Source organism: Delphinapterus leucas, chromosome 19 (genome assembly GCF_059928025.1).
Source record: "Delphinapterus leucas isolate spDelLeu-1000000601 "Yukka" chromosome 19, BTC_Dleu_Yukka2, whole genome shotgun sequence".
NCBI lineage: Eukaryota > Metazoa > Chordata > Mammalia > Artiodactyla > Monodontidae > Delphinapterus > Delphinapterus leucas.
In genome coordinates, this window is record NC_143147.1 from 25294199 (window position 1) to 25320158 (window position 25960).

The window sequence follows — 25960 nt, forward strand, 5'->3', positions numbered from 1 at the left end:
GGCATGTGGGATCCTCCCGGACCGGGGCACGAACCCGCGTCCCCTGCGTCGGCAGGCGGACTCTCAACCACTGCGCCACCAGGGAAGCCCCCCTTTCACTTCTTCACACAAGTAGCTGAACACTGGTGGAGAACAACAGACAGTGCTCGGTGGTGTCACTGTACCCTTATAACCTCAAATGTCAAGTGGGCGCTCGGATCTTCCGAGCAGCAAAACTACTAACACACCTATGCGTTCCCGCTCTCCAAAATGAGTATTTTCATTCCCCTCCAACCTCCTACACCACATCTCCTAATCTTCACTCTCAGCTCATGACCTTGCCTCATACTTTATCGAGGAAACGGAAGCAATCAGATAGGAACATCTTCATCTTTGCCATCAGCCAAGCTTCGAGGTTTCCTGCATCTGTATTCATATTCTCTGCCTCTCACCCTGTTGCTAAGGGTGAAGCATCCCTGCTCCCATCTAAAGCTGACAAACCTTCCACTTGTGCTTGGGATTTCCTTCCTTGCCTTCTCAAGGATGTTATTATTACAATTATCTCCCTCCCTCCTGTGTCGCTGGTTTCTCCCTCTGTTCTGAATCATCCCCACCTGCATACAAACATTTTCTAGTATCTCCTTGACCTCACATTCCACTCTGGCTGCTGCTTCTAGTTTTCTCTGCCCTCATTCGTAGCACACATTCTTGAGTTGTCCAGAGACATCCAACTTCTCACTTCACTTCCCCATCCTGCTCAAATGGGGCTCTGTCCAGCCTTTTCTCCTTTGACCTCTATGTTGCCTAGTCTAATGGTTAAGCTCCTGCTTTTATCTTGCTTGATGGCACAGCAACATTTAATATGATAACTGTACTCTTCTTCTTGAAATGCCATCTTCTCTTGGCTTCTGTGACATAACCCTCTTCTGATATTTCTTCTAGCTTCTTGGTTGCTTCTTCTCTCTCTTTGCTCGTTCTTTCATGTCAGACCACAAAGCTAAATGTTGGCATGGGCCTCCTCCTCCTTTCTATCCAGTTCCAAGACTTTACATACAATCTGTATACCAATAACTCCAAAATTTCTATTTCCAGCCTGGACTCTTCCCAGAACTCCAGATTTGTATGGCTAAGAACTTACTTAGTATTTCTACCTAGACATTTAGTAGCCATTTCAAACCTAACACAGTCAGGAGACAACCCTGATTCCATCTTTGCCCCAGTTTCATGTCCTCCTCCTCAAGCTTCTCTTCCCCCATCTTTCTCACCTCAGCAAATGGTACCATGCTTACCCAGATGCTCCAGCCAGAATCTACTTGTTACCCTTCATCTCTCTCTACTACTCTCTCATCACGCCAATCCACGAGCAAGTCTAATCCACCTTTCCACAAAACATACCCTGAATCAGTCCACTACTCTTGGATCTACAATAATTCCTTGTTCAAGGCACTCTCGTTGAGCTGCCTCTCCTGGATTCCTGCAATAGCAGCTCTAAATGTCTCCTTGCTTCCTATTCACACAGCAGCCAAAGTGATATCTTAAGACATCCATAAGATTGGGTTGTTCCCTGCATAAAATCCACCAGTGGTTTTCTACCACACTTAGCCAAAATCTGAACTGTTTAGTCTGGATTACAACATTCAAAATGATCTGGCCTATGTCCATCTCTGATCTCATGCTACACCACTGCCCTGTCACTCAGCATCCTCCAACCACACTGGATGATGTTTGGTACCTAAAACACCACCTATTATTGCAAGAGAGACTTTTCTCTGCTGTTTCCTCTGCTCCACCTGCTCTTTTCTTTGACCTTTGTATGGCTGACCCCTTCCTGCCATTATTTTCTCCTTAGAGACTCTTCTCACCGATCAATATTTTATGTATTTGTTTATTCATATTTTGTGGAATCTACAACATAGGAAATGCTCAATAAATATTTTAAAATAGATGAATAGATGGAATTTAAAACACTATTTTTATGATACCAGGTGTCAACTATCATTATTGTTAGTAACAATAAATAACAATAGCAATGATACCTTACACCTATTGAGTGATTACTATATGCCAGGTACCATTCTAAGTACTTCACATATATTACTTCATCCCCCAGCAGCCCTACCAGGTAGTTACCATTATTATTCCCATTAAAAAAATTAATTAATTTCCCCCATTTTATACATAGGAACCTGAGGCATGGAAAGGTTATATGATTTGCCTAAGGTCAAAAAGCTAAGAAATGGCAAAGCCAGGATTCAATCAGGTAGACTAATTTTAGGGCCTCCATGATTAACTACTTAATATTTTGTTATTATTATAGTTAGCAATATTGGTAATGCTAAGCAGCATTAATTGAACATCTATTATGTGCCAGGCACGTAGGCTTTTTACTTTGGTTAATTTAATCCTCACAACAAAAGGCTTATGAGGTAGTGTTACTATACTCATTTTATAGATGCAGAAGGAGAGTCAAAGAAGCTAAATTTCTAGCTCAAGGTCGTGCAGCAAATGAGTAGCATAGCCAGGATTCCAACCCAGCTGTGACTCCAAATCCTTGTTTATTCTCCTATACTACATGCCCCCATTTTCTCCATGAAGAATAAAATTTTTCCCCATGGTCCGTAAACCACAGACTCGAGGGGACTCCTGCCGATTCTGGGAAGGTCTTTCACAGTTGCAGTTTCCTCATGTCTTCTGTTCATTCAACAAACATTTAGATTGTCTGACAGGAGCTGATGCACGGTTAAACATGGAGAGGACTCCATAATTCTCAGTGTGCTAGCAGGTTTCCTTGTTTAGTCTATTCTCACCTGTGAAGAAACTTCTCATAGGTCTGGCGGAAGGCGAACCCTGCCCGACGCACCCTCACATTTTCCAGGAGTCCAAGATACTCTACTTGATGCCGGCAGCGTTCATCGTCAAAGATCTGTGGGGACTTCTTGTCGTTGGGTTTGATGCAACGTACATAATATGGTTCCTGAAGAAATGAATCGGCAAATGATAAGTTTCACTGGAGAAAAATCCCAGACTAAAGACATTGACATGTCATTAGTGTTAGCTGTGTCAAATTAAGCTCTGTGACTCTCATTTCTCAGGCATAGACTTATAAAAAAATTCTTCCTTTCCCTTCAACTTAAATTTCCCTTCAATTAAATGCCTGGAAGTTCTCAGGCATCCAGTTAAAATTTTGTATTATTATATTTTAGGACTCATCAGGAATAGTAGAAAGGGGGTAAAACTAGGGTGTAAACAATTGAGACATGTAAACATCAAGTTTTTGTGTATTTACAGAAACATGATTAAAAGTAACAGAAGGAGTAATTTAATAGAAAGAGGCAGAAGCTGTGGTAAAAATGCATTGTTGAAGGATGTAAAATAATTGGCACAGCCCTGGTACATACTAAGTGTTCCTTTCAGCTTTGAATCATTTCAGTCCTTCAAACTGGAATAGCTTCTTTGGAATATCAGTGCTTTTACGTGCCTAAAAGGAGCAAAGATAAATCTTCCCTAGAGAAAGATTACATAAACTTGGGCCTCCAATTATATCTATAAACAGTTTTGCAAATATAATGTTTGGAACAAAATAAAAGTTAACCAGATATATAAGGAGCCAAGATAACATGAATTAGAAATAGCAAAACAACATACAAAATAAAAAGATCTGTAAGGGTCCAGATATTGGAGTTATCAGATAGAAATATTAAAACAACCATGCTTAGCATGTTCAAGATGACAAAAGACAATATTGAGAATTTTTTTAGAGAACCAGAAACTACAAAAAAGAACCAAACCAAGTGGAAAACCTAGGACTTAAAAATACAATAATGGAAATTAAGAACTCAGTGGATCAGCGGAAGAGTAGATTAGAAATTGGTGAAGAAAAAAATTAGTGAACTAGAAGGAAGGTGAGAAGAATTTTCCCAGAATGGATCATGGAGATGGCAAATAAAGAAGAGAGGTTAAGAGGCACACAAGACACTGTAAAGTGGTCTAAGTAACTAGAGTCCCAAAGGGAGGAGACAGAAGGGGCAGAAGCAATATTTGAAGAGCTAATAGCCAAGAGCTTTGTAAAACTGATGAAAAACAATTAAGCTGTAACAAACTGAAGAAGTCCTACAAACTGCAAGCAAGATTTAAAAAGAAAAATGTACACCTAGGTACATGAGTTAAACTTCTGAAAACCAAAGAAGGGCAGCCAGAAGAAAAAAGGCTGACTACCTAAAGGAGCAACAAATAGACTGACAGCTGACTTCTCAAAAGAAAATATGGAATCCAGAAGACAGATGAGTACTGTCTGTGAAATGCTTAAAGAACTGCCAACGCAGAATTTCACACCCAGCAAAAACGTTCTTCAAGAAGGGAAACGGCATAAAATATTTCCAGAATTTGTCAACATCAGGCCTCAGGTATAACAGGATGAAGTTCAGGCAGAAGAAGAATGGTCCAAGAGGAAGCTCGGGGATATAGAAAGAGGAAAAAAGAAGTAATAAATGAGTAAATCTAAACAGGTATTGACTATTCCTAGTAGTAATAATAATGATGATGATGTTGTCATCTTACTGGCTATATATATATATATATATATATATATATATATACATAAAATAAATATTTATAAGTACATGACCAAAAGAGCGCATAAGCTGGGAGGAAGACAAATGGAATTAAGATGTTTTATGGACCTTGCATTGTCCAGGAAGGAGATAAAAGCACCAAATAAGATTAGATTTCTATAATCCAGAATGACACTGTAATAACTTGAGTAACCACCAAAACAATATTATAATGTAAATCTTCCAAAATAATAACGTGAATAAATGTAGTAATAAAAAATCATTGCAATACTCAGTTGTAGTGTGTGTGGTGGGGCGGCAGTGCAAGGAAAGGATGCCTCCCTAGGTTTAACTGAACATTCTGACTCAAAAGACTTACAGCCCGCACTTGGCAGGAGTCTACCCAGGAGGACAAGAACATGGTTTGCCAGCAGGCATGTCAAGGTCGTGCAGCAGCCCACACCGCAGTCAGGTAATAGCTTGGGCACAGTAAGATGACGTCCGTATCAGACAGATGTGGGAAGTGCCCTTGGTTTAAAAGCCTCATGCCACATAGGATTCAATATCTCTTGTAACAACTCTAATGACATAGCTTCCAGGGTCCTTGAAAGGGACATGCCTAATACATGAGTCATCACACTCAGGAAGCCAAAAGTATGTCATCCCCACCAGACAATTATCACTCTCCCAGTACAGGTGCAATTTACAAATAGGGGTAATTTTTATCTTAAGTGATGTTGCCTAGTAATATAGTTGATATACATCATACTAGGTTAACAGGGGAACAGAGCTAGAAATTTAACCGAGGTTATCAAGCAGGAGGAAGAGAATTTTGTTTACCTTTTGCCCACAGTAATCAATCAAAAAGGTTAGGAAGCAAAGAAAAAGAAATATACAAGAGACAAACAGAAAGCACTAATGAGATGGTTGATTTAAATACAACATACGATAGCTACGTTAAGAGTAAATGAACTGGGCTTCCCTGGTGGCACAGTGGTTGAGAATCCGCCTGCCAACGCAGGGGACACGGGTTCAAGCCCTGGTCTAGGAAAATTCCACATGCGCGGAGCAACTAAGCCCATGCGCCACAACTACTGAGCCTGCACTCTAGAGCCTGTGAGCCCCAACAACTGAAGCCCGCACGCCTAGAGTCCGTGCTCCGCAACAAGGGAAGCCACCACAATGAGAAGCCCGTGCACCACAACAAAGAGTAGCCCCCGCTCGCCGCAACTAGAGAAAGCCTGCACACGGCAACGAAGACCCAATGCAGCCAAGAATAAATAAAATAAACTTATTAAAAAAAAAGAATAAATGAACTAAATGATTTATTTGAAAGACAAAGATGGTCAGAAGGGATAAACAACAAAACTAACTATATGCTATTTATGAGGGACAAACTTGAAACATAAGGATATGGAAAGGTTGAAAGTTAAAGGGGGGAAAAGGATAGACCATGCAAGCCCTGGCCAAAAGAAAAGCTGCTTTTAACTTTTTTATTCATGCAAAGCTGACTTTAAGGCAAAAAGCAATATAAAGACATTTCATAGTGATAAATGACTCACAAACACTAGGAAGATATAACAGTTCTAACTTGAATAAGCCTAATAAATTCTCAAAATATTTGAAGCAAAAATGGAAGGTACAACAAGAAGTAGACAAGTTCAGAATCAAAGTAGGTTTTATCACACGTTTCAGCACTGACAAAACAAAGTAATTAGTAAGAATGCAGAAACACTGGACAATAATAATACGACTAGCAAACTAATGGATGTGTATAGAATATTAAATGCAAATAATTTTAACACATAAACAAAACATATAAAGAAAACTTCACAAATTTCTAAGGACTGAAATCACACAGAGTCTATCCTCTGATCAAATGAGATTACGCTAGAAATCAAGAGCAAGAAGATAATTAGAAAATCTTATATGATTGGAAATTAAGAAACATACTTCTAAATTACCCTCGGGTCCAAAAGAAAATTACAGTATGAATTAGAAAATATTCTGAACTCAATAATTTATGCAATCATGTGGGCAAAGCAATCTTAGTGTAAGGTATCATTTGCGTAGTATAAGTAACTTTACTGAACAGAAACCAGTTGAATGGAATTTTACCAGTATTGACTGATTATGCACAGGAAGTGGTAACACTGGAATAGACACTTCATGACCAGCTAAGGGGTGGGGGAATGCCCTTTCATCCCGGTTAGTAACATAAAAACCTTCAGATAAGGAAGCCAGTGGAAATGCTTTCTCTATATTTAATCAGCATTCTGTTTCAATTTATAAACACCGCCTCCTCTCTCCTTTGTAAGTATCCAGATGGACTCAACCTAAGAAATCCTAAATTTGACAAATTCTAAGTGTCTTATTAAGGTTAAATTTCCAAAGTTGACAGTGATCTTATTATCTTGCACTTACGAACGTGTTTCTCCCTATATTTCTGTGAAAAACATCCTTTGCCAAAGTACACCAATCAGTATATGTATTAGGCAGAAGATACCTGATTTAGATAGATATTCATCTATTGATATTTAACATGTGTTGAACAGTATCAAATAGAGTCAAAAGCAAATTCAAGTTCATTTAATAATTTACTGACTGTTCAGAGCGCTTTATGAGGTATCAAGAAGTATATAAAATTAGTAGAAGTCATTCTTTAGAGTCAAAAGGCTCATCTAGGTGGCGATAAGACATGCATTTAAAAACACTGTGTGCTATAGTTAATAATACTGTATTGTATATCTGAAAGCTGCTGAGAGAGTAAATCTTAAAAGTTCTCATCACAGGGAAAAAAAAGTGTAACTGTGCATGGTGATGGATGTTAATTAGACTTATTGTGGTGCTCATTTTGCAAAATATGCAAATATTGAATCATTATGTTGTACCTCTGAAACTGATACACTGTTGTATGTCAATTGTATGTATGTCAATAAAATAAATAAATAAAATATTTAAAAGTACAACAAAACAAAACAAAACCACTGTGTGGACTCTGAGAAAACGCACTTCTGGTGATGGAGGACTAGGCAATTCATATCAACCTTCCTGAGGAAGTCACTGAATAAAAGTGCTACACAAAATACGGGGAGAGGGGAGAAATCTCAATGTATCAAGAGCTGATAACATAGCCAAGATGAGAGTAAGACTAAAGTCCAGAGGGGTGTCTTAGAGGCAACCGTCGATCTGGAGAGGCAGCCGTGAGGGGATGAAAGCTGGAACTTGAGACCTTGGATGCAGAACTACATGTTGGTCTGGAATCCTGAAGAGCTAAACCTGGGAGTTAAAAGTGAATGGAAAATAGTCTGGCACTTTCAGGGATGGGAGGCAGCTCACTGCTGAGCCACTACAGGTCCTGAAATTGGATTAAGGTCCCAGAATGTCAGAATTTGCCTGATATATCTTTTTAAATGTAAACTTTCAACTTTTCTGTTATGATTAGATGTCATTAATAAGTGGCAATATATCTGTATTCTTTTTCTTTAATCTGATTTGATAATTTTTCTCCATTTATAATCACTGTAATTACTAATATATTTGGATTTATTTCTACCATCTTTATTTGTCCCAGCTTTCCTATGTTATTTTGTCCCCTCTTTCCTATGTTTTTTAAGACTAATGATTTTTTTTCTCATTCTGGCTTCCCCCACCCCCAACCACTAGTTTGGAAGTTATAAGCTCATTTCTATTCTTTCAATGACTACACTAGAAAATTTTATATGTATTTATAACTCATGAGATATATATATACCAATACTTTTGGTACTGGTGTATATATATAACCAATACTTTTATCCTTTTCCTGAACAACCAAGGACCTTAAACAGTTGAATTATAATCACCCACCCTTCCAATTTATATGCTATTGTTGTTGTGCTACTTAGCCCTAACCTGTATTTTTAATCCAATAAAATATTATTTTACAGAGTCAGCTTATTTATATGCACCCACATATTTACCAATTTCTTTGCTCTTCATTTTGCATTTCAGACTTTCATTCAGTAATCAGACATCCTCCTATCTGACATATATCTTTTAGAATTTCCTTTACTGTGGTTCTAACTCTCTGTTTTTATTTTTCAGAAAGATTCTTTGTCGTGTCTCTGTTCTTGAAAAATATAAATTCTCTTGGTATAGAATTCTGGTTTAGTTATTTTCTCTTCAAAGCTAATCTGCTTTTAAGGTATTTTCTTCATCTTTGGTATTCTGGGGTTTCACTAGGTGCTTGGGAGCAGATTTCTTTTAATTTTTCCAGCTCGGGATACACTGGACTTCCTGACCCTGTAGAGTGGTGTCTTTCATCATTCTTGAGATTCTTTTTTCTCTTCCTTCTATCATTCTACCCACTCTCTCCTCTCCTTGTTTGACTCTGGTTAGATGCATGTTAGACCTTTTCATTTTATCTTCATGTCTCTTAATGTGTCTCTTATAAGTTTAATTTCTTGGTCTCTTTAAGTGGGATTCTGGATAATTTCTTCAATTGTTTCTTTCATTTCCCTATTCTCTCTTCAGCTTTGTCTAAACTAATGTTAAACCTATCCACTGAGTTTTAATTATTTAGTTTTTATTTCTATCAATTGCCTAGTTACCTGCTCTCAATTACTAGTTCTCATATTTTTAGGCCCTTCATTTCTTTTTTTTTTTCTTGCAGTACGCAGACCTCTCACTGCTGTGGCCTCTCCCGCTGCAGAGCACTATGAACTCCTTATTTTCCTTAGAACTCCATCTGTGGAAGTTCTTTAAGGTCTGGAATGAAGGTGGTTCCCTCACCTTGCTTCCATCAGATGCCTGGGGGCAATACCAGACCTGAATTGACCAGGCTTGAGCCTTTTCAGGCCACCCAGGTAGTGTGAATTTGGACTGCAAATCTCATAAAAGCTGGCTTACAATTATAAATTCTCAAGGGATGGTCACCCACCCTGCTTGGCTCAGTGCCAAGGACCAAGACGGGCAGTTTTCCTTTCAGATAATGAGGGGTTATTTCTAGCTCATTCTAGAGGTAGCTCTCTGGGGAGGCAGCCCTCTGGAGACCCACCGTTGTGTGTGTACATATGTGTGAGTATGCATGTGGTTTGTGGTCTCTTGTTAGTCACCCTACTCTGGGCAGGCCCTGGGCTTCCCTCCAAGGACCAGCCTTGGATACTCAAAGTCACCCGCTTCAACAGATGCTGACAGGGTGAAAGCAGCTCTGGTGCTCTAGTTATTTTTCCCTTCATTCAGTTAATTTCTGCCTTCACTCAGCACCAGGCCTGCATATTCTTTGCTTTCTTGTTAGTTTGTGACCGTATTCAGGAAGTTGGTTTTTATAACTTACCAATTTTTGGTTGCTCTCAGTTGGTTTTAGGGGGTGTTTTGTTCACCCTGTTGCTGGAAAATGCATTACTTACATGTATTTTAAAACTCTTCATGTTGATGTTCCTAGGTGAAAATCATCTCTAATTTCATTTTTTCATGTTAACCTTGTACCAAGGTAATATTAAGCTCATAAAATGAATTGGGTAGTGGCCTCTCTTCTTCCCTTCCTCGAAAACAGTGTATGTATGATAGGAATTACTGGCTCCCTGAAGGATTTGTAAGACTTACCTGTAAAACCATCTGGGCCTGAAGTTCTTGGCAGAATTGGGGGAAGGCAGACTTCTGATTAGTGATTCAGAATCTTTAAGGTTACTGATTTATTCAGGCTTTCTATTTCTTCTTGAGTTAATTTTGATAACATTTTTCTAGAAAACTAATTTTTCAAATTCACTGGCATGCAGTTGTTCATAATATTCTGATACTTTCAAAAATCTCTGCAGTATATAAAGTAGCATTTTTTCATTCTTAACATTATTTTCTCTTTTTAAAGTAAGTTTTTTAAAGGTCTATTTGATTAATTTTTTGATTACTTTTAGTTTTTGCTATTTAAAACTTATTTTCTTAATTTTTTTCTTTAGATTTTCTTTGGATTTCCTTTTCTGGCTTCTTGAGTTGAAGTTAACTCATTTACTTTCAGTCTTCCTTGTTTTTTTTTTTTGTTGTTGTTTTTTTAAATAAAGGCATAACAAGTAGACCGCTTTAGGAGTATTTTTAAGTTCCCAAGCAGATTTAAAAAAAAAAACAAAACTTTTTTAATGCTGATTTTCATTTCATTTGCTGTGAGGATGGAGATGCATCTATATATACATTTGTTAAAACAGTTGAGACTTCTTTTGTGATCTAGCATGTGGTCAATTCTTGTAAATGTTGCATGTATACCTGAAAGGAATATGTATTTCTTATCCCCTGGGTATAGAGATCTTTTGATCTATTAGATAGAGTTTAAATTTGGCTGCTGCACTCTTACTAAGGTTTTTGCTTGATCTATCTGTTTCTGGTAGAGTTGGTTTAAAATCTCCCTCTGGGACTGTGGACCTGTCAATTTTGTCCTTTACATTTTTTCAGGTTCTTTTTTTTTTTTTTTTTGCTTTATAGAGTTCAAGTACCATCATGGCTGTGCTGTTAGGTAGCTAGTTCAAAATGTCTTTATTGAGTATTTTCATTTTATTATGATCGTCTCTTTATCTGTAATAATAATTTTTTTCCCTTAAGTTCTATGTTTTTTCACATTAATATTGCTTTCACCAGGTTTTTTTTTTGGGGGGGGCTTGATATATCTTTACCCACCTTTTTGTTCTTAATCTTTCTGCGTAGTGTCAACTAGGTAGCTCCTATAAACAACATGGCAAAACCTTGGTGTTACTGCAGATTCAGTTCTAGACCATGGCAATAACATGAATACTGCAATAGGCTAAGTCACACGAATTTTCTGGTTTACCAGTGCATACAAAAGTTATGTTTACATGACACTAGTCTATTAAGGTGCAATAGAATTATGCCTAAAAAAAAACCAACACCCGAATTAAAACTACTTTATTGCTAAAAAACGCTAACCATCACCTAAGCCTTCAGCGAGTCATAGATCATCAAAGATCACTGGTCACAGATTACCATAGCAAATACAACAATAATGAAAATGTTTGAAATACTGCAAGAATTACCAAACTGTGACACAGAGATACAAGTGAGAAAGTGCTGCTGGGAAACCTACTTGTTGCAGGGTTGCCACAAAACTTCAATGTGTAAAAAATGATGCACTACCTGTGAATTGCAATAAAACAAGGTATGCCTATACCTGGGTTTTCCACCTATCCAGTCTGTTTCGTCTATTTACATTTATGGTGAGTACCAATTAATTAGATTCATTTCTATCATGTATGTATTTTCTAAATGTAACATTTTTCCTTTGTTTCTGCCCTGCCCACCTTCCTGCCTTCTATTAGACTGATAGGTTGTCTCTATTCTTTTGCTTGTCCCTACTCTCTCCCTCATTCCCCCACCTCACACAGCCTGGGGAGCTGTAGCAGAGACTGCTAGACTCATTGCCTACCTCACACACGGTAACTTTTTTTCCTACTTCAAAACAGAAAACTTACTTCTAAGTGGGTGCACTGCTGACCAGAATAAAAAGGCACTTCCCAGCTTCCTTGGCAACTAGGTACAGCAAATGAGATGTAGCTAAAGTGCTATATGAGACTTCCAGGAAGTCTCTTTAAAAGGGAAGAGGCTCCAATTGCCATCTTGGACCAGGAGAAGGGATGCCAAGCACTAGGATGGTAGAGCAGAAAGACAGAAGGAACTTGTCTCTAATAACCTTAGAGCTGCTATAGCAGTGCTGGGATAACTTCTCCTGTACTTCATTTACAGAGAGAGAAATAAATGTCTCTCTTGTTTTTTTTTTTTCCCTTTTTCCTTTGCAGTACACGGGCCTCTCACTGTTGTGGCCTCTCGCGTTGCGGAGCACAGGCTCCGGACGCGCAGGCTCAGCGGCCATGACTCACGGGCCCAGCCGCTCCGCGGCATGTGGGATCTTCCCGGATCGGGGCACGAACCCGTGTCCCCTACATCGGCAGGCGGACTCTCAACCACTGCGCCACCAGGGAAGCCCTGTCTCTCTTGTTTAAGCCACTAATTTGGGGAAGGAGGGTTCAGTTGTTTAGTAGCTGAATGCAATTGGCCATACAGAAATTATAGATGGTTCTAGAATTTTTATTTAAAAATTCACATTTAACTACCAAATTTAGAAAACAAAAGTGATTCTTTTCTAGTTAATTGAACAAATCGAATATGTTTTATAAACAATATATTTATAATTAATGTACTGTATAAAATACATTTTATAAAATTCTGTGTTCAACTCTGTTTCTTGTGTCCCAGGCGTTCCTTCTAGGTTCACTTTCCTTCTTGCTGGATGAGACAGGTTGAAGCTGACATGCAGAGAGAAGCTGAGGGACAAGAGGAGGGGCCCTAAGGGTATTCTAGTCTACGCTCCTGTGTCCTTACCCCTCCCCCTGCCTTTCTGGATTTTTGATTATACAAACCAACACATTGTGCTTATCTGTTGTCACCTGAGGCCAAAGAATCCTGACGAAAAGAACAGAAAGCTACTGAATAGATGTGTTCTTGTGGCATTTGCCTAATTTATCCACAGGGAAGTAACCAAAAATAATATAGATTTAAATTTTTAGAGAGGAAGTTGATTAAAAAAAAAAAAAGTTAAAAATGAAGACGAAAAAATATACTGGAAAAGCACCAGAAGAGAAAGATAAAAATGAAGGCACTAAAAATAATGAGTCCCAGAATGCTGCCTAATTTATCAAACTTGTCAACAGCAGCAGTTAAGAGTAGAAATCTGTTCTTTAAGGGGAAAAAAAATCCCAGACTGAAGTTATCAAACAGTATTAGACCTCAAAGGAACAATAAAAAGCAGAAATAACTGCCAATAATACATCTTTTCATTTCAACTATTTCAAACACCCTAAGGACAATACTTAAATACTAAACTTCCTCTTAAACCTCTGTCTGGTCATTTTGTATTCAGATACAACAGAAAGATGGTATATGTTACAATTTATTTCAAGATTTTTTTTTTTTAAGCCAGGCCCTGTCTTCAGCACAGGGCTGAAGTTTATTTTGTCAGGCATATACTATGCCTGTAGTATACTGCTTGTTTTTTTTTTTTTAAAGGTCTTACTAAGACTTTCCCATTAATGACTACAGTAGGATAAAAGGCCCAAATTTAAGAAGAGCATTTCATCTGGGACACAAACAACTGTTTTACCAAGCCATGTTAAAAAACAAACAAACAAAACAGGATTAAGAATTCTACTGCAACACTCACTTCTAATATGTTCTTAAATTTGATTTACTATAATCACCTACAAAGCAAAGCACACATACATTCTCTATAACATACATCAAGAGGGAATCTATGAAATGAAATGGATATTTAAAAAAGACAGTAATTACCTTTGATGCAAGGTTGTCTACTAAAGCAATCATAGAATTCTTAAATAAGGTGGCGGCAGTCAGAGGTCTCTTGGTCACCTCTGTAATGCTCAGTTTGCCTTCGGGCCACATATTCTTCAGCACAGGATTTGAACTGAGAAGCACAGAAAGAGTGGTTTGAATGCTACATTCATATAAGCTGAATATGAATTGCTAAGCAATCCTGTTGAACTGTATCCTGGGAGCCACGATTGCATTGCAGACAGAGCTCACAAGCCCTGATTGGAAAAATGATTCCATCCAGAAAATTAGGCTGAGAGTATAATTACAGACACTGCACCACAGAGTGAGATGTGTCCAAACGAGACCACATTTGAAAAATTCTTTAAACTTCTTTAAAGTGACCTCCATGTTATTATTATGCGGGATCCTCAAATGGTTGCATAGCTCTGATACCATATACCTAAAATAAAATGGTTTTGGTGGTCGTTAAAAGAATGAGAACAAACCACTAGTAGGAAAACAATCCTCAATGTCATGGGCAGAAGTCATGAAAGAGAAAGCATCTTTTAATTGAAACAAATATTCATACAGTATAGGTCACAAAAAGCCAGGTCTTTCAAAAAACACAGATAGGAATAGAAAATAACCACTTTTACATTGTCATCTAGTAAATCCCTTTACTGCAGCTGAATTATGAACACATTTATAGGTAGCACCGGCGGTTACAATATTTTATTGATGTGACACTAAGACGGCTGCAATCCAATTCTTAAAGTGTACTTAAGGCCAGTTTTCAGGCTAAAAATGATATACTGTATTCTTTATTTGGCTCAGTGGAGACATTTTTATAAACATGTACAGCGGTCTCGGCTCTGATTTTCTTCCTGGTTCATTTTGGGTGCTTTTGATTTTTTAAAAATTTTTATTGGAGAGCTATAGTTGATTTACAATGTTGTGTTGGGGCTGACATATACACACTACTATATATAAAATAGATAACTAATAAGGAGCTACTGTATAGCACAGGGAACTCTAATCAATACTCTGTAATGACCCATATGGGAAAAGAATCTAAAAAAGAGTGTATATATGTACATGTGTAACTGATTCACTTTGCTGTACACCTGAAACGAACACAACACTGGGTGCTTTTGATTTTAAAGTAATTGGAACTCGAAATGGTGCTTGCATCCTGGAAATTTTTCTCTCATCAGTTTTTTTTTTTTTTTTTAATTGGGGATTGACAATAGAAAAGACCTAACATGGATTTTTTTTTTCCTGAATGTGTTTACTGCTGCCATCATTTTGCCCACTTTTCTTTTCCTGATATAAAACCGAGAAAATTGAGTTGGTTTCCCAAACACCTAGTAAATTTCTGTACAAAAAGGCTCTAAATAATAGCAGCAAACTGCCAGAATGGATGACAAGAGTGAGGAAGATAAACGGTGAGGTGAAGACTGACTGCGTCTGTGAATGAAGGCAGAAAAAGAAAAACAGTCCTAACCCTCGCCATTGCCATCAAAAGTGGCTATAAAATAATGCATGATCTGTGGTTCATGGACCCAGTTTTATTACCTTCTACTCCTATTCCATAATTTTCCAATGATACACGTATCAATAAAAATGACCACATAGGGTTTCCCTGGTGGCGCAGTGGTTGAGAGTCTGCCTGCCGATGCAGGGGACACGGGTTCGTGCCCCGGTCCGGGAGGATCCCACATGCCGCGGAGCGGCCGGGCCCGTGAGCCATGGCCGCTGAGCCTGCGCGTCCGGAGCCTGTGCTCCGCAATGGGAGAGGCCACAACAGTGAGAGGCCCGCGTACCGCAAAAAAAAAAAAACAAAACCACATAAATGTTTATTGCTTTTCCTTAACTTTTCCATTTCAATCTTTAGCAGAGAGAGAACTTGAGGCAATGGTTCTCAACCTTTAGTGCCCACAATGCCTGGATGCCTTCCTAACACCTCTGGAATAGAATTTCCAGAAACTAGAGCGTGTGCACTTTGAAAATCCTGATGCACATCCAAGACAGAAAATCACTGGCTTTTCTACCCTCAGTTGCACCTTACTCCCTTTTGGTCTTGTTTCAGACACTACCTTGTAAATGAAGGGAGGGGGGAATGTTGAGAATGAAGGGAATAAGATGTTTATTATTATTACATTATTAAACAGTAGAATTGATGCATAATGAATCAAAACAGACACATAAAACTGTTTTAAAGAAAAAGAACTTTCAGGCCAGTAAGTCAACATACTTTTCAAACTTATTTAAAAGAAACTTTCCCTTAAAAGGGAAGCTTATTTATCCAGAAACCCAGTACGTATAACAGATAAGGCGGAACTTAGCTGGCTAACGAGAGAGTGGTAAAGAGCGATCTGTGCACCTCGCATGCCACCTGCTTGCTCCTTGCCTCCTTCCCTTTATATATACACACACATGCATGTGCCTGCACACATGCATGGATACTCTACAGAACTAGAGGTCCAGGGATTACTCTTTAAACAGATATAAGGAAAGAAAGGATTGAATCTGGAAAGGTCATTTAGCCATGGAAGCATGGAAAAGGCAAAGGTAGCCCATCTAAACACCATCTAGGAGGATGGTTTTAACCAAAATAATTTCAAGACTTTCCATCCCCCTGGCAAGGCCTTTACTACTACGGAGATATATACAAGTTGCAATGAACAGACTTTTAATGTTTTTATACCTTTGGCAAGACCATCCCTGTTGTGAAATGGATTCTTCTTAGACTGATGCCCTTAATTGTTGGATTTATCTAAGTTCCTTTGTTCTGATTCCAGGCTTACCAAGCAATTAAGCATTCTATAGGTGATATTTTTCACGGTCAATTAACAGAGCTCTATTTGACTTCCCAGGCAGGTTTTCCAATAGGGAAGAAGAGCCTGTTATCCCCATGCAAGTGTTCCACACCATGAGACCGTTAGATTGTCCGCTGGAAATAAATCTGCTCGCTGGTCTGTTTCTGCATTGGTCCTGTGAGCTGGGGGTTACGTGAATCCACCACTAGAAGGTGCAGCTGTTCTCTGTGAGCTGAACCTCTGGGCTGTGATAATCCAAGAAGGTAACCAATGCCACCCTGTGCAGCCTCCTGGTACACAGCCTGGCTGCCTTCCCCGGGCAACACACCCTGACTTTGTCACTGGCCGACTGAGGCCGTTTTCCTGATTTGACTTTTTGACTTATCTACACACAGAGCAATGCCAGACTCTTTGATTTCTCTCTCAAAATGGGTGCATCTTACCTGATAAACTGAGCATTGAAACTTCTTTCTGAAACTCTCTTCTCCCCAAACCAGCTCTTACGTGGGTCCCCTCTCACATTCCCACATCTCTGTGACTTTCTAGTGGTGGTGGTTCCATCTCTGCTCTCGGAGGCTTCATCCATACAGATGAACCATTTTATACCAAAACCTCTTGAAAGAACTGTTGAAACACACTTTCTCCACATTCTCATTTCCTGCATTCTCTCGCACCCGCTTCCGTCAGACATCTTGTCTTCACGACTCTACTGAAGCCAGTGTTGTCAGGGTCCCGATGACCTTCATGTTTGCAAATCCAATGGTGAATCTTGGTCCTCATAGGACTCTGCTCTTGACAGTGTTTGACACAGTTTATCTTTTTTACTTGACCTGGCCTCCCTGACACCAGATTCCTGGCTTTCTTCCTAACTCACAGGCGTGCTCTCAGTTTCCTTTGCTAGTTCTTTCCTTGCTTGACTCGAAATGGTAGAGTATCTCAGGGATTCATTTTTCAACCAACCTCTTCTCTCTTTTATTTTTTTCTCTCTGTTCACCCTAGACAAACTCACCCAGGACTATGGCTTTAAATACTATCAATAGACTGGTGACCATGAATTTACATCTCTAGTCCCGCCTTTACTCTGAGCTCTAAATGCACACAAACAATCGCCTATTTGGCATTTTCAACTGGACGCCCAAAACGCACCTCCGACAAAACGTATCCAAAACGAAACTCTTGATTTCCCCCCAAAATGAGCGCCTCCTCTTGTCCTTCCCACAATCAAGCATCCCTTCCCCATTGCTCAGGCATCGTCTTTGATTTCTGTTTTTCTCACATCACACATCCTATCCATCAGCAAATCTTGCTGGCTCTACTTTCAAAACATCACCCACTCAGACCACTTTTCATCATCTCTGTAACCCCATCCATGCCTCAGCCTGGATCACTAAACGAGCCTCCAACTTGGTCTCTGCACGTCTACTCTTGCCCTTTACAGTCTGGGTTTTACACAGCGGCTCCAATGATTTCTTTAAAATAGAGATCATATCACATCATCCATTCCAATGGCTTCCCATCATGCTTGGCTCATGGACTCTTCATGAGCTGGACCCTGTGGACCTCTCTGCAGTCATTCCCAATCGCTCTCCCCTCCCCTCACTGATTTCAGCCACACTGGCCTTCCTCCCGTCCTCAACACACCCAAGCTCGTTCCCACCTTAATGCCTTGGTGAACTAGCCCTTCTCTCTGCCTGAATGCTCTCCCTCTCTTCCTCGCCATGTTCATGGTTCACGCTCTCACTTCACTCAGGTCTCAGCTCAAATGGCCCCTCTTTTAAGAAGCCTTTTCCGACCACCCTACCTGTAATGCCTCCCCGGCCCTTCCTGGTCTGTGCCCTTCAATCTCTCACCTACTTTACTTTTCTTCACAGCACTTGTTACCACCTGAAAGTTCGTTGTTTTATTGTTTTATTAACCGTCATCTCCACTAGAATAAAAGACCTCAGGGGGGCAGGGGCTTTGTACCCCAAGAGCACAGAAGAACGTGTAGCTCAGAGGTGCTCCATATACCTTGTCTGAACTACTGACCAACAGGCTGAGTGGACTTAATACGCGAGCGACAACACTTTAATCCAAAAGAAGCAGCTGGCTAGGAAGCTTCTCTTCTTCGTAGGCCTTCTTTCCAAGGCATCCGTACTGGGTGTGAACTTGCTATCCTCTGCCTGGTTTTATTTCTCCACAGATTTTTCACATTTTCTTGGATTGTGAGAAGATTCTGACCACTCGGGATCTATCACCACTGACACCACAGCCACTCTGATATTAGGGTGGTCCCTTGGCTGGAGACACTACAAAGACACTACGGTGGGAATCTGAGTATGTAAAGCTTTCGGCTGGGCCAGAGGTTATTTGACACTCTCCCATGGCCACTGGCCTGGCCGGGGGACTGCTAAGTATACCGGCGGGGGTGTCGGAGGATGGCGGCAATGAACAGAGAAACTGAGGCAACCCAAGGGAAATCAAGGAACGTCGTATTAATAACAGGGTTCCCGCCCTAAGTTTACAGATTTTATCATCATAAAGTAATATATTATTTCACTCATTAAGTATGATCAAGCAGAACTAGAAAAATTTCCAGAAACTCTTAAAATCGTCACATAAAATAATCACGCGCATACATATTACGTAATATACATGTCAAAGAGCTTAACATAAAGACAAAAAATAAAATTTCAATCCTACCTGTTATACATGAGGCGCTTGAAATCTTGAAATAAAGTGTCTTTGTTTTTGTCAATAAAACCAACGACAGAGTAGCTAGTTGAGAGAGAAAACAAACACACACATTATTCACCAAGCAAGAGCCACTTTTAAGCTTTTCTAGAAGTCTACACGCCTTTCCACAGTTAAATTATGCAACCAATCATCTATAAAGCTAATACTGTCCACCCAGTGCTGGGTTAAAGAATAACAAATTCACCTCCTGTACAGAGGGGGTGCTGTTTCTAGTCCTCAAAAGGAGAGCAAACATCAGTGTCATCATTATGATTAAGATCATCATTCTCTACTGGTTTGTTGCTTACCTCAAGACGATGACTTTTAAAAAGACAGCTGTATTTATCATCCAGCATTCCTAAGATAAAAGCAAAACGGCAATGTACAGGATCTAACAGTCTCATCCGTAGGGAGGTCAAATGACTTGCCTAAGGCTTGCTCACTGTGCTCAGGGTGGGAGAAAAGAATCCAAGAAGAACTGCAAAGGATGGTAAGATTTGGATAAGCAGAAGAGAAAGAGGAAGGCAGATCACACAGGGAAACCGATTAAATGAAAGGGCGGGAGCAGGCACATGCGAGGAGTGCTCAAGAGGAAGTGAAAAGGTCAGTGTCCATGGTTTGGAGGAAGGGACGCGAGCAACGTCTTGAAGGTCCAGCTAAGATTGCAGCTGGTGACAAAGGCAGGAATGGGGGTTGCTCTGCTGCGGTGACTGGCATGGCTCTAGAGGGAGAAAACTGGGGGATGAGGTGGGGATAACAGGAAGGGAGGGTTCTGCATGATTACAGCAGGCTGAGAGGAGACTGGGTAAGTAGCAACCCTACAGAGGCAGCCGCTGCTTCCAGCTCTCCTTTCTTGCCTGACTGTATCGTCTTCCTTGTCAATCGCATCGAACCCTGACCCCGCACCAATGTTCCAGCCTTACGTGTCTAATTCTGCAAGAACGTTCCTTCAGGCTGTGCCGCCCATGGGCGTACTTTAAGGCCGTCAGGTCCAAAATTAGTTCCTCGCGTCCTCCAACCTCGGGCTTCTTCCTAATACCTGCAAGTCTCTTCTGACTGAGCCCTTGAAGTCACCTGACTCTTCATCTATCACTGGACCCATACAATTCAAACTTCAAACTCCTTATTTTGGCCTTTAAGACTCATTGTGATTTGATCTCAATCTACTTTTCTAGGCGTTTCTACTTCTCTATGCCACCAAAGGATACACTCCAGTCAAATGGGCCTAGTTACTACTTCCTAAATATTTTTAGCCTCCTTTCCCCTTTTTCCTATAAAAATAATTCCTAGCACCCAAGGACCAGCATCTGCCTTCCTGGGTTTACCACACACAGTTAGAAGTATTATATCATTTGCTTATTCTGAATTCTGACAACACATTATTACTCATATGGCAATTATGTTCAACCATCTTTTGCTGTATCAGTGTATGCATATAAACGTGTGTATGTGTATATATATATATGGGAGTGCGTGTTAATAAATACATGCACACAACCACGTATGTATGTATGCATCTTACATGGAAAGCTCTTTGTGGGCAGGGACCATACTTTATAAAGTATTGTGCTCACAGAAGATTCCCAGCAAAAATCTGAAAAAGGGTTGAAGAGCTTAACAAGAGGAGGGCAAGTCTGAGGCATCAAATATTCCTCTGTGGGGCTGGCTAGCTTTCTGGACTGCGAGTCTGAAAGCCTAGTTATTGTCTCAGCTATTCCATAAACTTGCTGTGTGACCTTGGGTAAGAATTTTACACACTCTGCGTAAATTTCTTCATGCCCTGCATGTTCTCTAAGGCCTCTGTCCAGCTCTGCAGTTATGCCAACCTGGGCTGTATAAAAAGTACCCTATAAGTGAGGCCTGGATTTTCAGAGGCAGATATCTGCGTGGTACTGGATCTTCCCTCTTCAGTATTCTGGAACCTGGAAATAGCACCAGAAAAAGTGGATAATGGTGCCATCCCAGCGCTAACGGCTAGCTTGACAGAGGGGGGATGATAATTTTGAGCCATTTTATTTTATGATTCTAGAGTTTTAATTTAAATCAGGAACAGCTATTAAAATTTCCTCAAATGTCTTTTTGGCATTTATAGAGACGATCATTTGCTTTCTGTCGTCGTTTAATTTCTTCCTGTAATGGGTTACATGAATAGAATTCCTAATGTAAAAAATAAGCAGAAAGGAAAAGAGGGGACTTCAAACAAAAACAAGATAGTAAGCAGTGTTGGGTGGGCAAAACATAGTTAAGTGTAGCAGACTGGAAAATGCCACCTTTGAAAGACAACCATGTCAAATTCCCTGGAACCTGCGAATGTCACCTTATATGGTAAAAGATGTGATTACGTTAAGGACCTTGGGAGGAGAAATTCATCCCGTGTATTCAGGTGGGCCTTAAATGCCAACACAAGTGTAGTTTTAAGACAGAGGCAGATTTAACACAGACACCCTGAAGAGGAAGAGGCAGTGTGACCACAGAGGCAGAGACTGGAGTGATGCAGCCGCGAACCAAGGAATGCTGGCAGCCACCAGACACTGGGGAAAGCAAGGAACAATCCTCTAAAGCCTCCAGAGTGTGGCCCTGCCGACTCCTAGATTTCTAACTTCTGGCCTCCAGAACTGTGAAAGAATAAACTTCTACTGTTTTACGTCACCAATTTGTGGTCATTTGTTACAGCAGCCCTAGGAAATGAAAATACTGAGGCGGTTATATTTTTTTAGTTTCATTTTCTTCCCCAATTTCTACTTTTATTGTATTATAATCAGAAAATGTAGCTTGTGAGAATTTCACTTCTTCAAATAACACTTGAAAACTCATATGGTAAACTGGTTTTTGCTCATATAGTTACCCAACCACTAGTAGTTCTTTATGTACAATGGTGACTTTCACCTCTGGGCCTGCAGGCCTGCTATCTCTTCTGCTTGGAATGCCCTCTCTTGCTCTTCTCTTCCTAATTCTGTCTCCTGGCTAAGCCTCTTTTACTTCTAGGACTCAGCTGGGACGTCACTTCCTACAAGGCTTGGCCACAGTCCTCACTCTGGGTTAATTACTCCTCCTCAGTGTTCCCACAATGCCTTGCGTGTCTCCAATTTAACCCTTTCTGTTCTCCATTATAACGACTTATCATGTATTCTGCCTGTACCCTCCACTAAACTGTTAGCTTCTTCAGGGCACGGCCCATATTACCCACCTTTCTATCCCAGTTCTTAACATACTTCCATGGTTTATTTAACCATCAGCTGATTCTGACTTGAGTGTGCCAACAATGCCAGGAACTGTGTATGGTCACGTGGTGTGTCTTCAATAAATGTTTGAAAAGCAAGGGATGAATGAAGCTATGCCAATGTTTTAAGTGAAGAAATTAAAATATACTGGCATATGAAATGGCTGGAAAATGCAAATGAATACAAAAGCAATTTCCATTTTCCTTGACTATACTTTCTGAAGTGAGGCTGCATGCAAATCATCACATCGGGTACCAAAGTAAGATACTCACACCACGTCACCCGCATAATGTCGAATTCGAAAATCTCGATCAAACTCCAGGATTTTGTCCGAGGCGCAGAGCTAAGAAATCAAGAAGGGGATGATCTTGAAAACAGACATTCTCTCTTTCCTAAAAATATATTCCAACTTAATAGGAGAGGATAATCATGTCACAAATCACGATATCATTATGAAGGAAATCACACTGAGTGGGGCTTGACTTAATTTGGCAAATGTGGTAAAGACTGAGAACTTTCACCAGAAGTCCACATAGTCAGACTTCATTTCTTGGCCGAGTGACCAAGTTCTGGATGATGGAAGGTGAGTTCAAGCGAGCTGAGGCTGCTCAAGGCCAAAGCAGGTAAGAAGTGGGTGATTCTCCTCTGTACTTTCTTTTCACCTCCCACTAGTTGGATGCAGAGAATAGTCCCCAGGGGCTGGAAGAGCCAGAAGATGGAAGAAGTCTGGTTCCCTGGGAGGGAACCAGACTTCTATTGTCTATGACACTTAAATCTTGGCTGCTATCTTAACACAGCCCAGCCTACCTTGACTGACAGAGTCTCTTTCTCCTCCATGTCCCACTTAAGGAGGATCATATTGAGGGTTTGCTATCTCCTAGGCATGGACATCTCATTCCATACTCACAACTGACATCTAAACTAAGTATTATGGGCTCTCTTTTACATACATGGAAACTAAGGTTCAAAGAGATTAGGTAACGGGCCCAAGGTCCAGCTGGTAAGCGGTAGCTCTGGGAAGGATTCTTGGGACTGAATGCAATGTCTGTACTCTCCTACGTACACAACAACCTGGCTCACCTGTCTTCTGCTAAGCCGGGACTCCAGGTCTATCGCTTCGCAGATCAACCTTCTGCGACTGTTTCTCACTGAAGAGGAACTTTATAGGAAGGCAGTTTTTATATAGCCCTGGGTCTCTATAACTTTCTGCAATTTCCTTATTACAGTAGCACCTAGATTCTTTGAGCGCCCTGTGAAGGATCACTTGATATCCTATAGATTCAAAAGCAGACGTCTAAGAATCCATAAGCATTGAGTGCAGTTACATACAAACACCACTTGACTTGTAGTGTCAGACAACAAACAAGCCTAACCAGGTTGGTGGGTTCTATGTGGATGTCTAGATTATTAAAGGAATAATGAGCCTATTAATTCAACAAATGAATAATTATAGGAAGTTAGTGTCAGAGTTCTGAGGTTCCAGTCTTGGCTCTACCACCTACTTGCTCTGTTTCCTTTAGTAATCACTTATCTCAGAGAGTTGGTCTGGAGGCTAAATGAACTATGGAGACCAAAGTGTCTAACATGCAGAGGGGTCTCATTTAATTCCTCTTTCCTTCTCTCTCTCTTATTAACCACTTTTACAAAACCCTTTTACTTATAGAATGCCCAAAGGAAAAGGACCCAAGAGATATCTATGCTATTATAATTGAATATTCTTACATTTGGATACTGCAAAGTCTTAACTGATCTAAACACAGAAGTTTTTAGATTTTTCTTTACTTTATAAAAAATAATACAAGTTATGTATTTATCGTTCAACTTTATATGTTAATAATATTTTACAGTTATTTTATGGTTTATTGGATCATCTGCCTGCCTCTCCATGATAACTTTAAGGCATGAGGAACAATTTAGCCCCTAAATAAGCATAAGCCAGAAACTCCTTATTTAGCCTGCCGATAATTCTAGCTAATCATTAATAACCAATAGCAATGATAATACCTGCTTTAACATACAGAATAATAGCATTTATTTAACAGAAAGACTCATAGTGATGAAAATACCCTGACGGCTTGGTTATTTCATTTCTTTCCTTCATTAGGCAAAGATCCCAGAAAAGAACACACAAAAAACTTCCATCTCAGGATTTGTCTGGGGGAGGACGCTGAGGGAGAAAGGAGCCACCTGGTCTGAGAGTTGGGAAAACCTGGGCTCCCACATTAAAAAAAAAAAAAAAAATTCCACCTCCACAGATAAATTACTATTCAGCATTTCCTATCAAGCCAGTAGCAGCTGCTCAAAAGCACCGTACGTACAGTTTCTACTGTAAATATGAAACTATATTTCACAATATTTGGTTGATAAATTCGAGTGTGTAAATGGCCAAGGTGAAACATAACAAAATGAAGTGATTTCTCACATGAGAATCATAGTTATTTATTTAAACAAAGCGGAGCCTTGCCTGTTTTAGTTTGGAATTCAATATTTCATAAGATCTATTTGGTATGACTGTGACCAATTCAACTGAATTTGACAAACACAGATTGCCTACCAGTGCCAGGCGAGTCTCCAAAACCTGAATTGTGATTATAAAGGACATTTATACCCAACCCCTCAGAGACAGGACATTTGCCCTGTAATCATGCCGTCTTTAAAAGCACCACTCTAAATTATTTACGTGGCTTCTAACTTGGCTCACTGCTCTGTCCCCAGCACCCAGGATTGTACCTGGAAAATGAGACGCACTTAAGTATCTGTGTTACAAATAGGAAATGACTGAAGGAATAACCCTAGCTAGACCCCTAATGTCAAAGATCAGACTGTAGCATCTGAAAGCTGACTTACAGCACACTACAAGTTAGTCCTCAGTAACAGACCGAGGAGAATATTTTAGAAATAAACTAGTCTCAAAAAAATATCAGCCAGTAATCTATTTCTTGATGATCTGTGCTTTCTCCAGTTAGTTGGGGAATCTTACTGTTCCGACTACATAATTTCAGAAGGGACAAAGTCAGAATACAGATTTATCCGTGCTAAAAAGTGGCAGTGGGTCATAGATTTATATGGAATTATGGAGGAGCAGAAACGTTGGCCCCTTTCCTTCTGGAAGTGAAGAAGAATGGGGCCTGTTTGTCCTTCAGCTTATGGTTGCTAGACAAGCCTACATTTGTAGGGAACACCTAGGGGTGATGGCGTGTCTCTTCTATGCCAAGTATTATGGCAAACGTACTATATGCAAGGCACAGCACAAATGTCGGATAACCACGACTGCCACCAACTATCATGGAGATACTATCTGCTTATAACATTTTTAGAATGTGAAAAATAGGGACTTAAGAAGGATAACCATTCATTTAAGGAATGA

General features: G+C 39.9%; 1 protein-coding gene across 11 annotated transcripts in view; it reads right to left on the reverse strand.

Annotated features, from left to right (window-relative positions):
- Positions 1–25960, reverse strand: part of MYO1D (myosin ID) — a 344153-nt gene that overhangs the window by 198850 nt on the left and 119343 nt on the right. For 10 of the 11 annotated variants that reach the window (XR_016388918.1, XM_089900794.1, XM_089900787.1 and 7 more), the window contains 4 exons: positions 22866–22936; positions 19340–19414; positions 13857–13989; positions 2787–2953 (listed from right to left, as the gene is read on the reverse strand). Coding sequence is in view for 10 of the 11 variants with exons in the window: in XM_089900794.1 (XP_089756920.1) it covers positions 2787–2953; positions 13857–13989; positions 19340–19414; positions 22866–22936 (446 nt within the window). In the remaining variant the exon portion in view is untranslated. The remainder of the gene's footprint in view (positions 1–2786; positions 2954–13856; positions 13990–19339; positions 19415–22865; positions 22937–25960) is intronic. The other variant, XM_089900792.1, reaches the window with a different exon arrangement.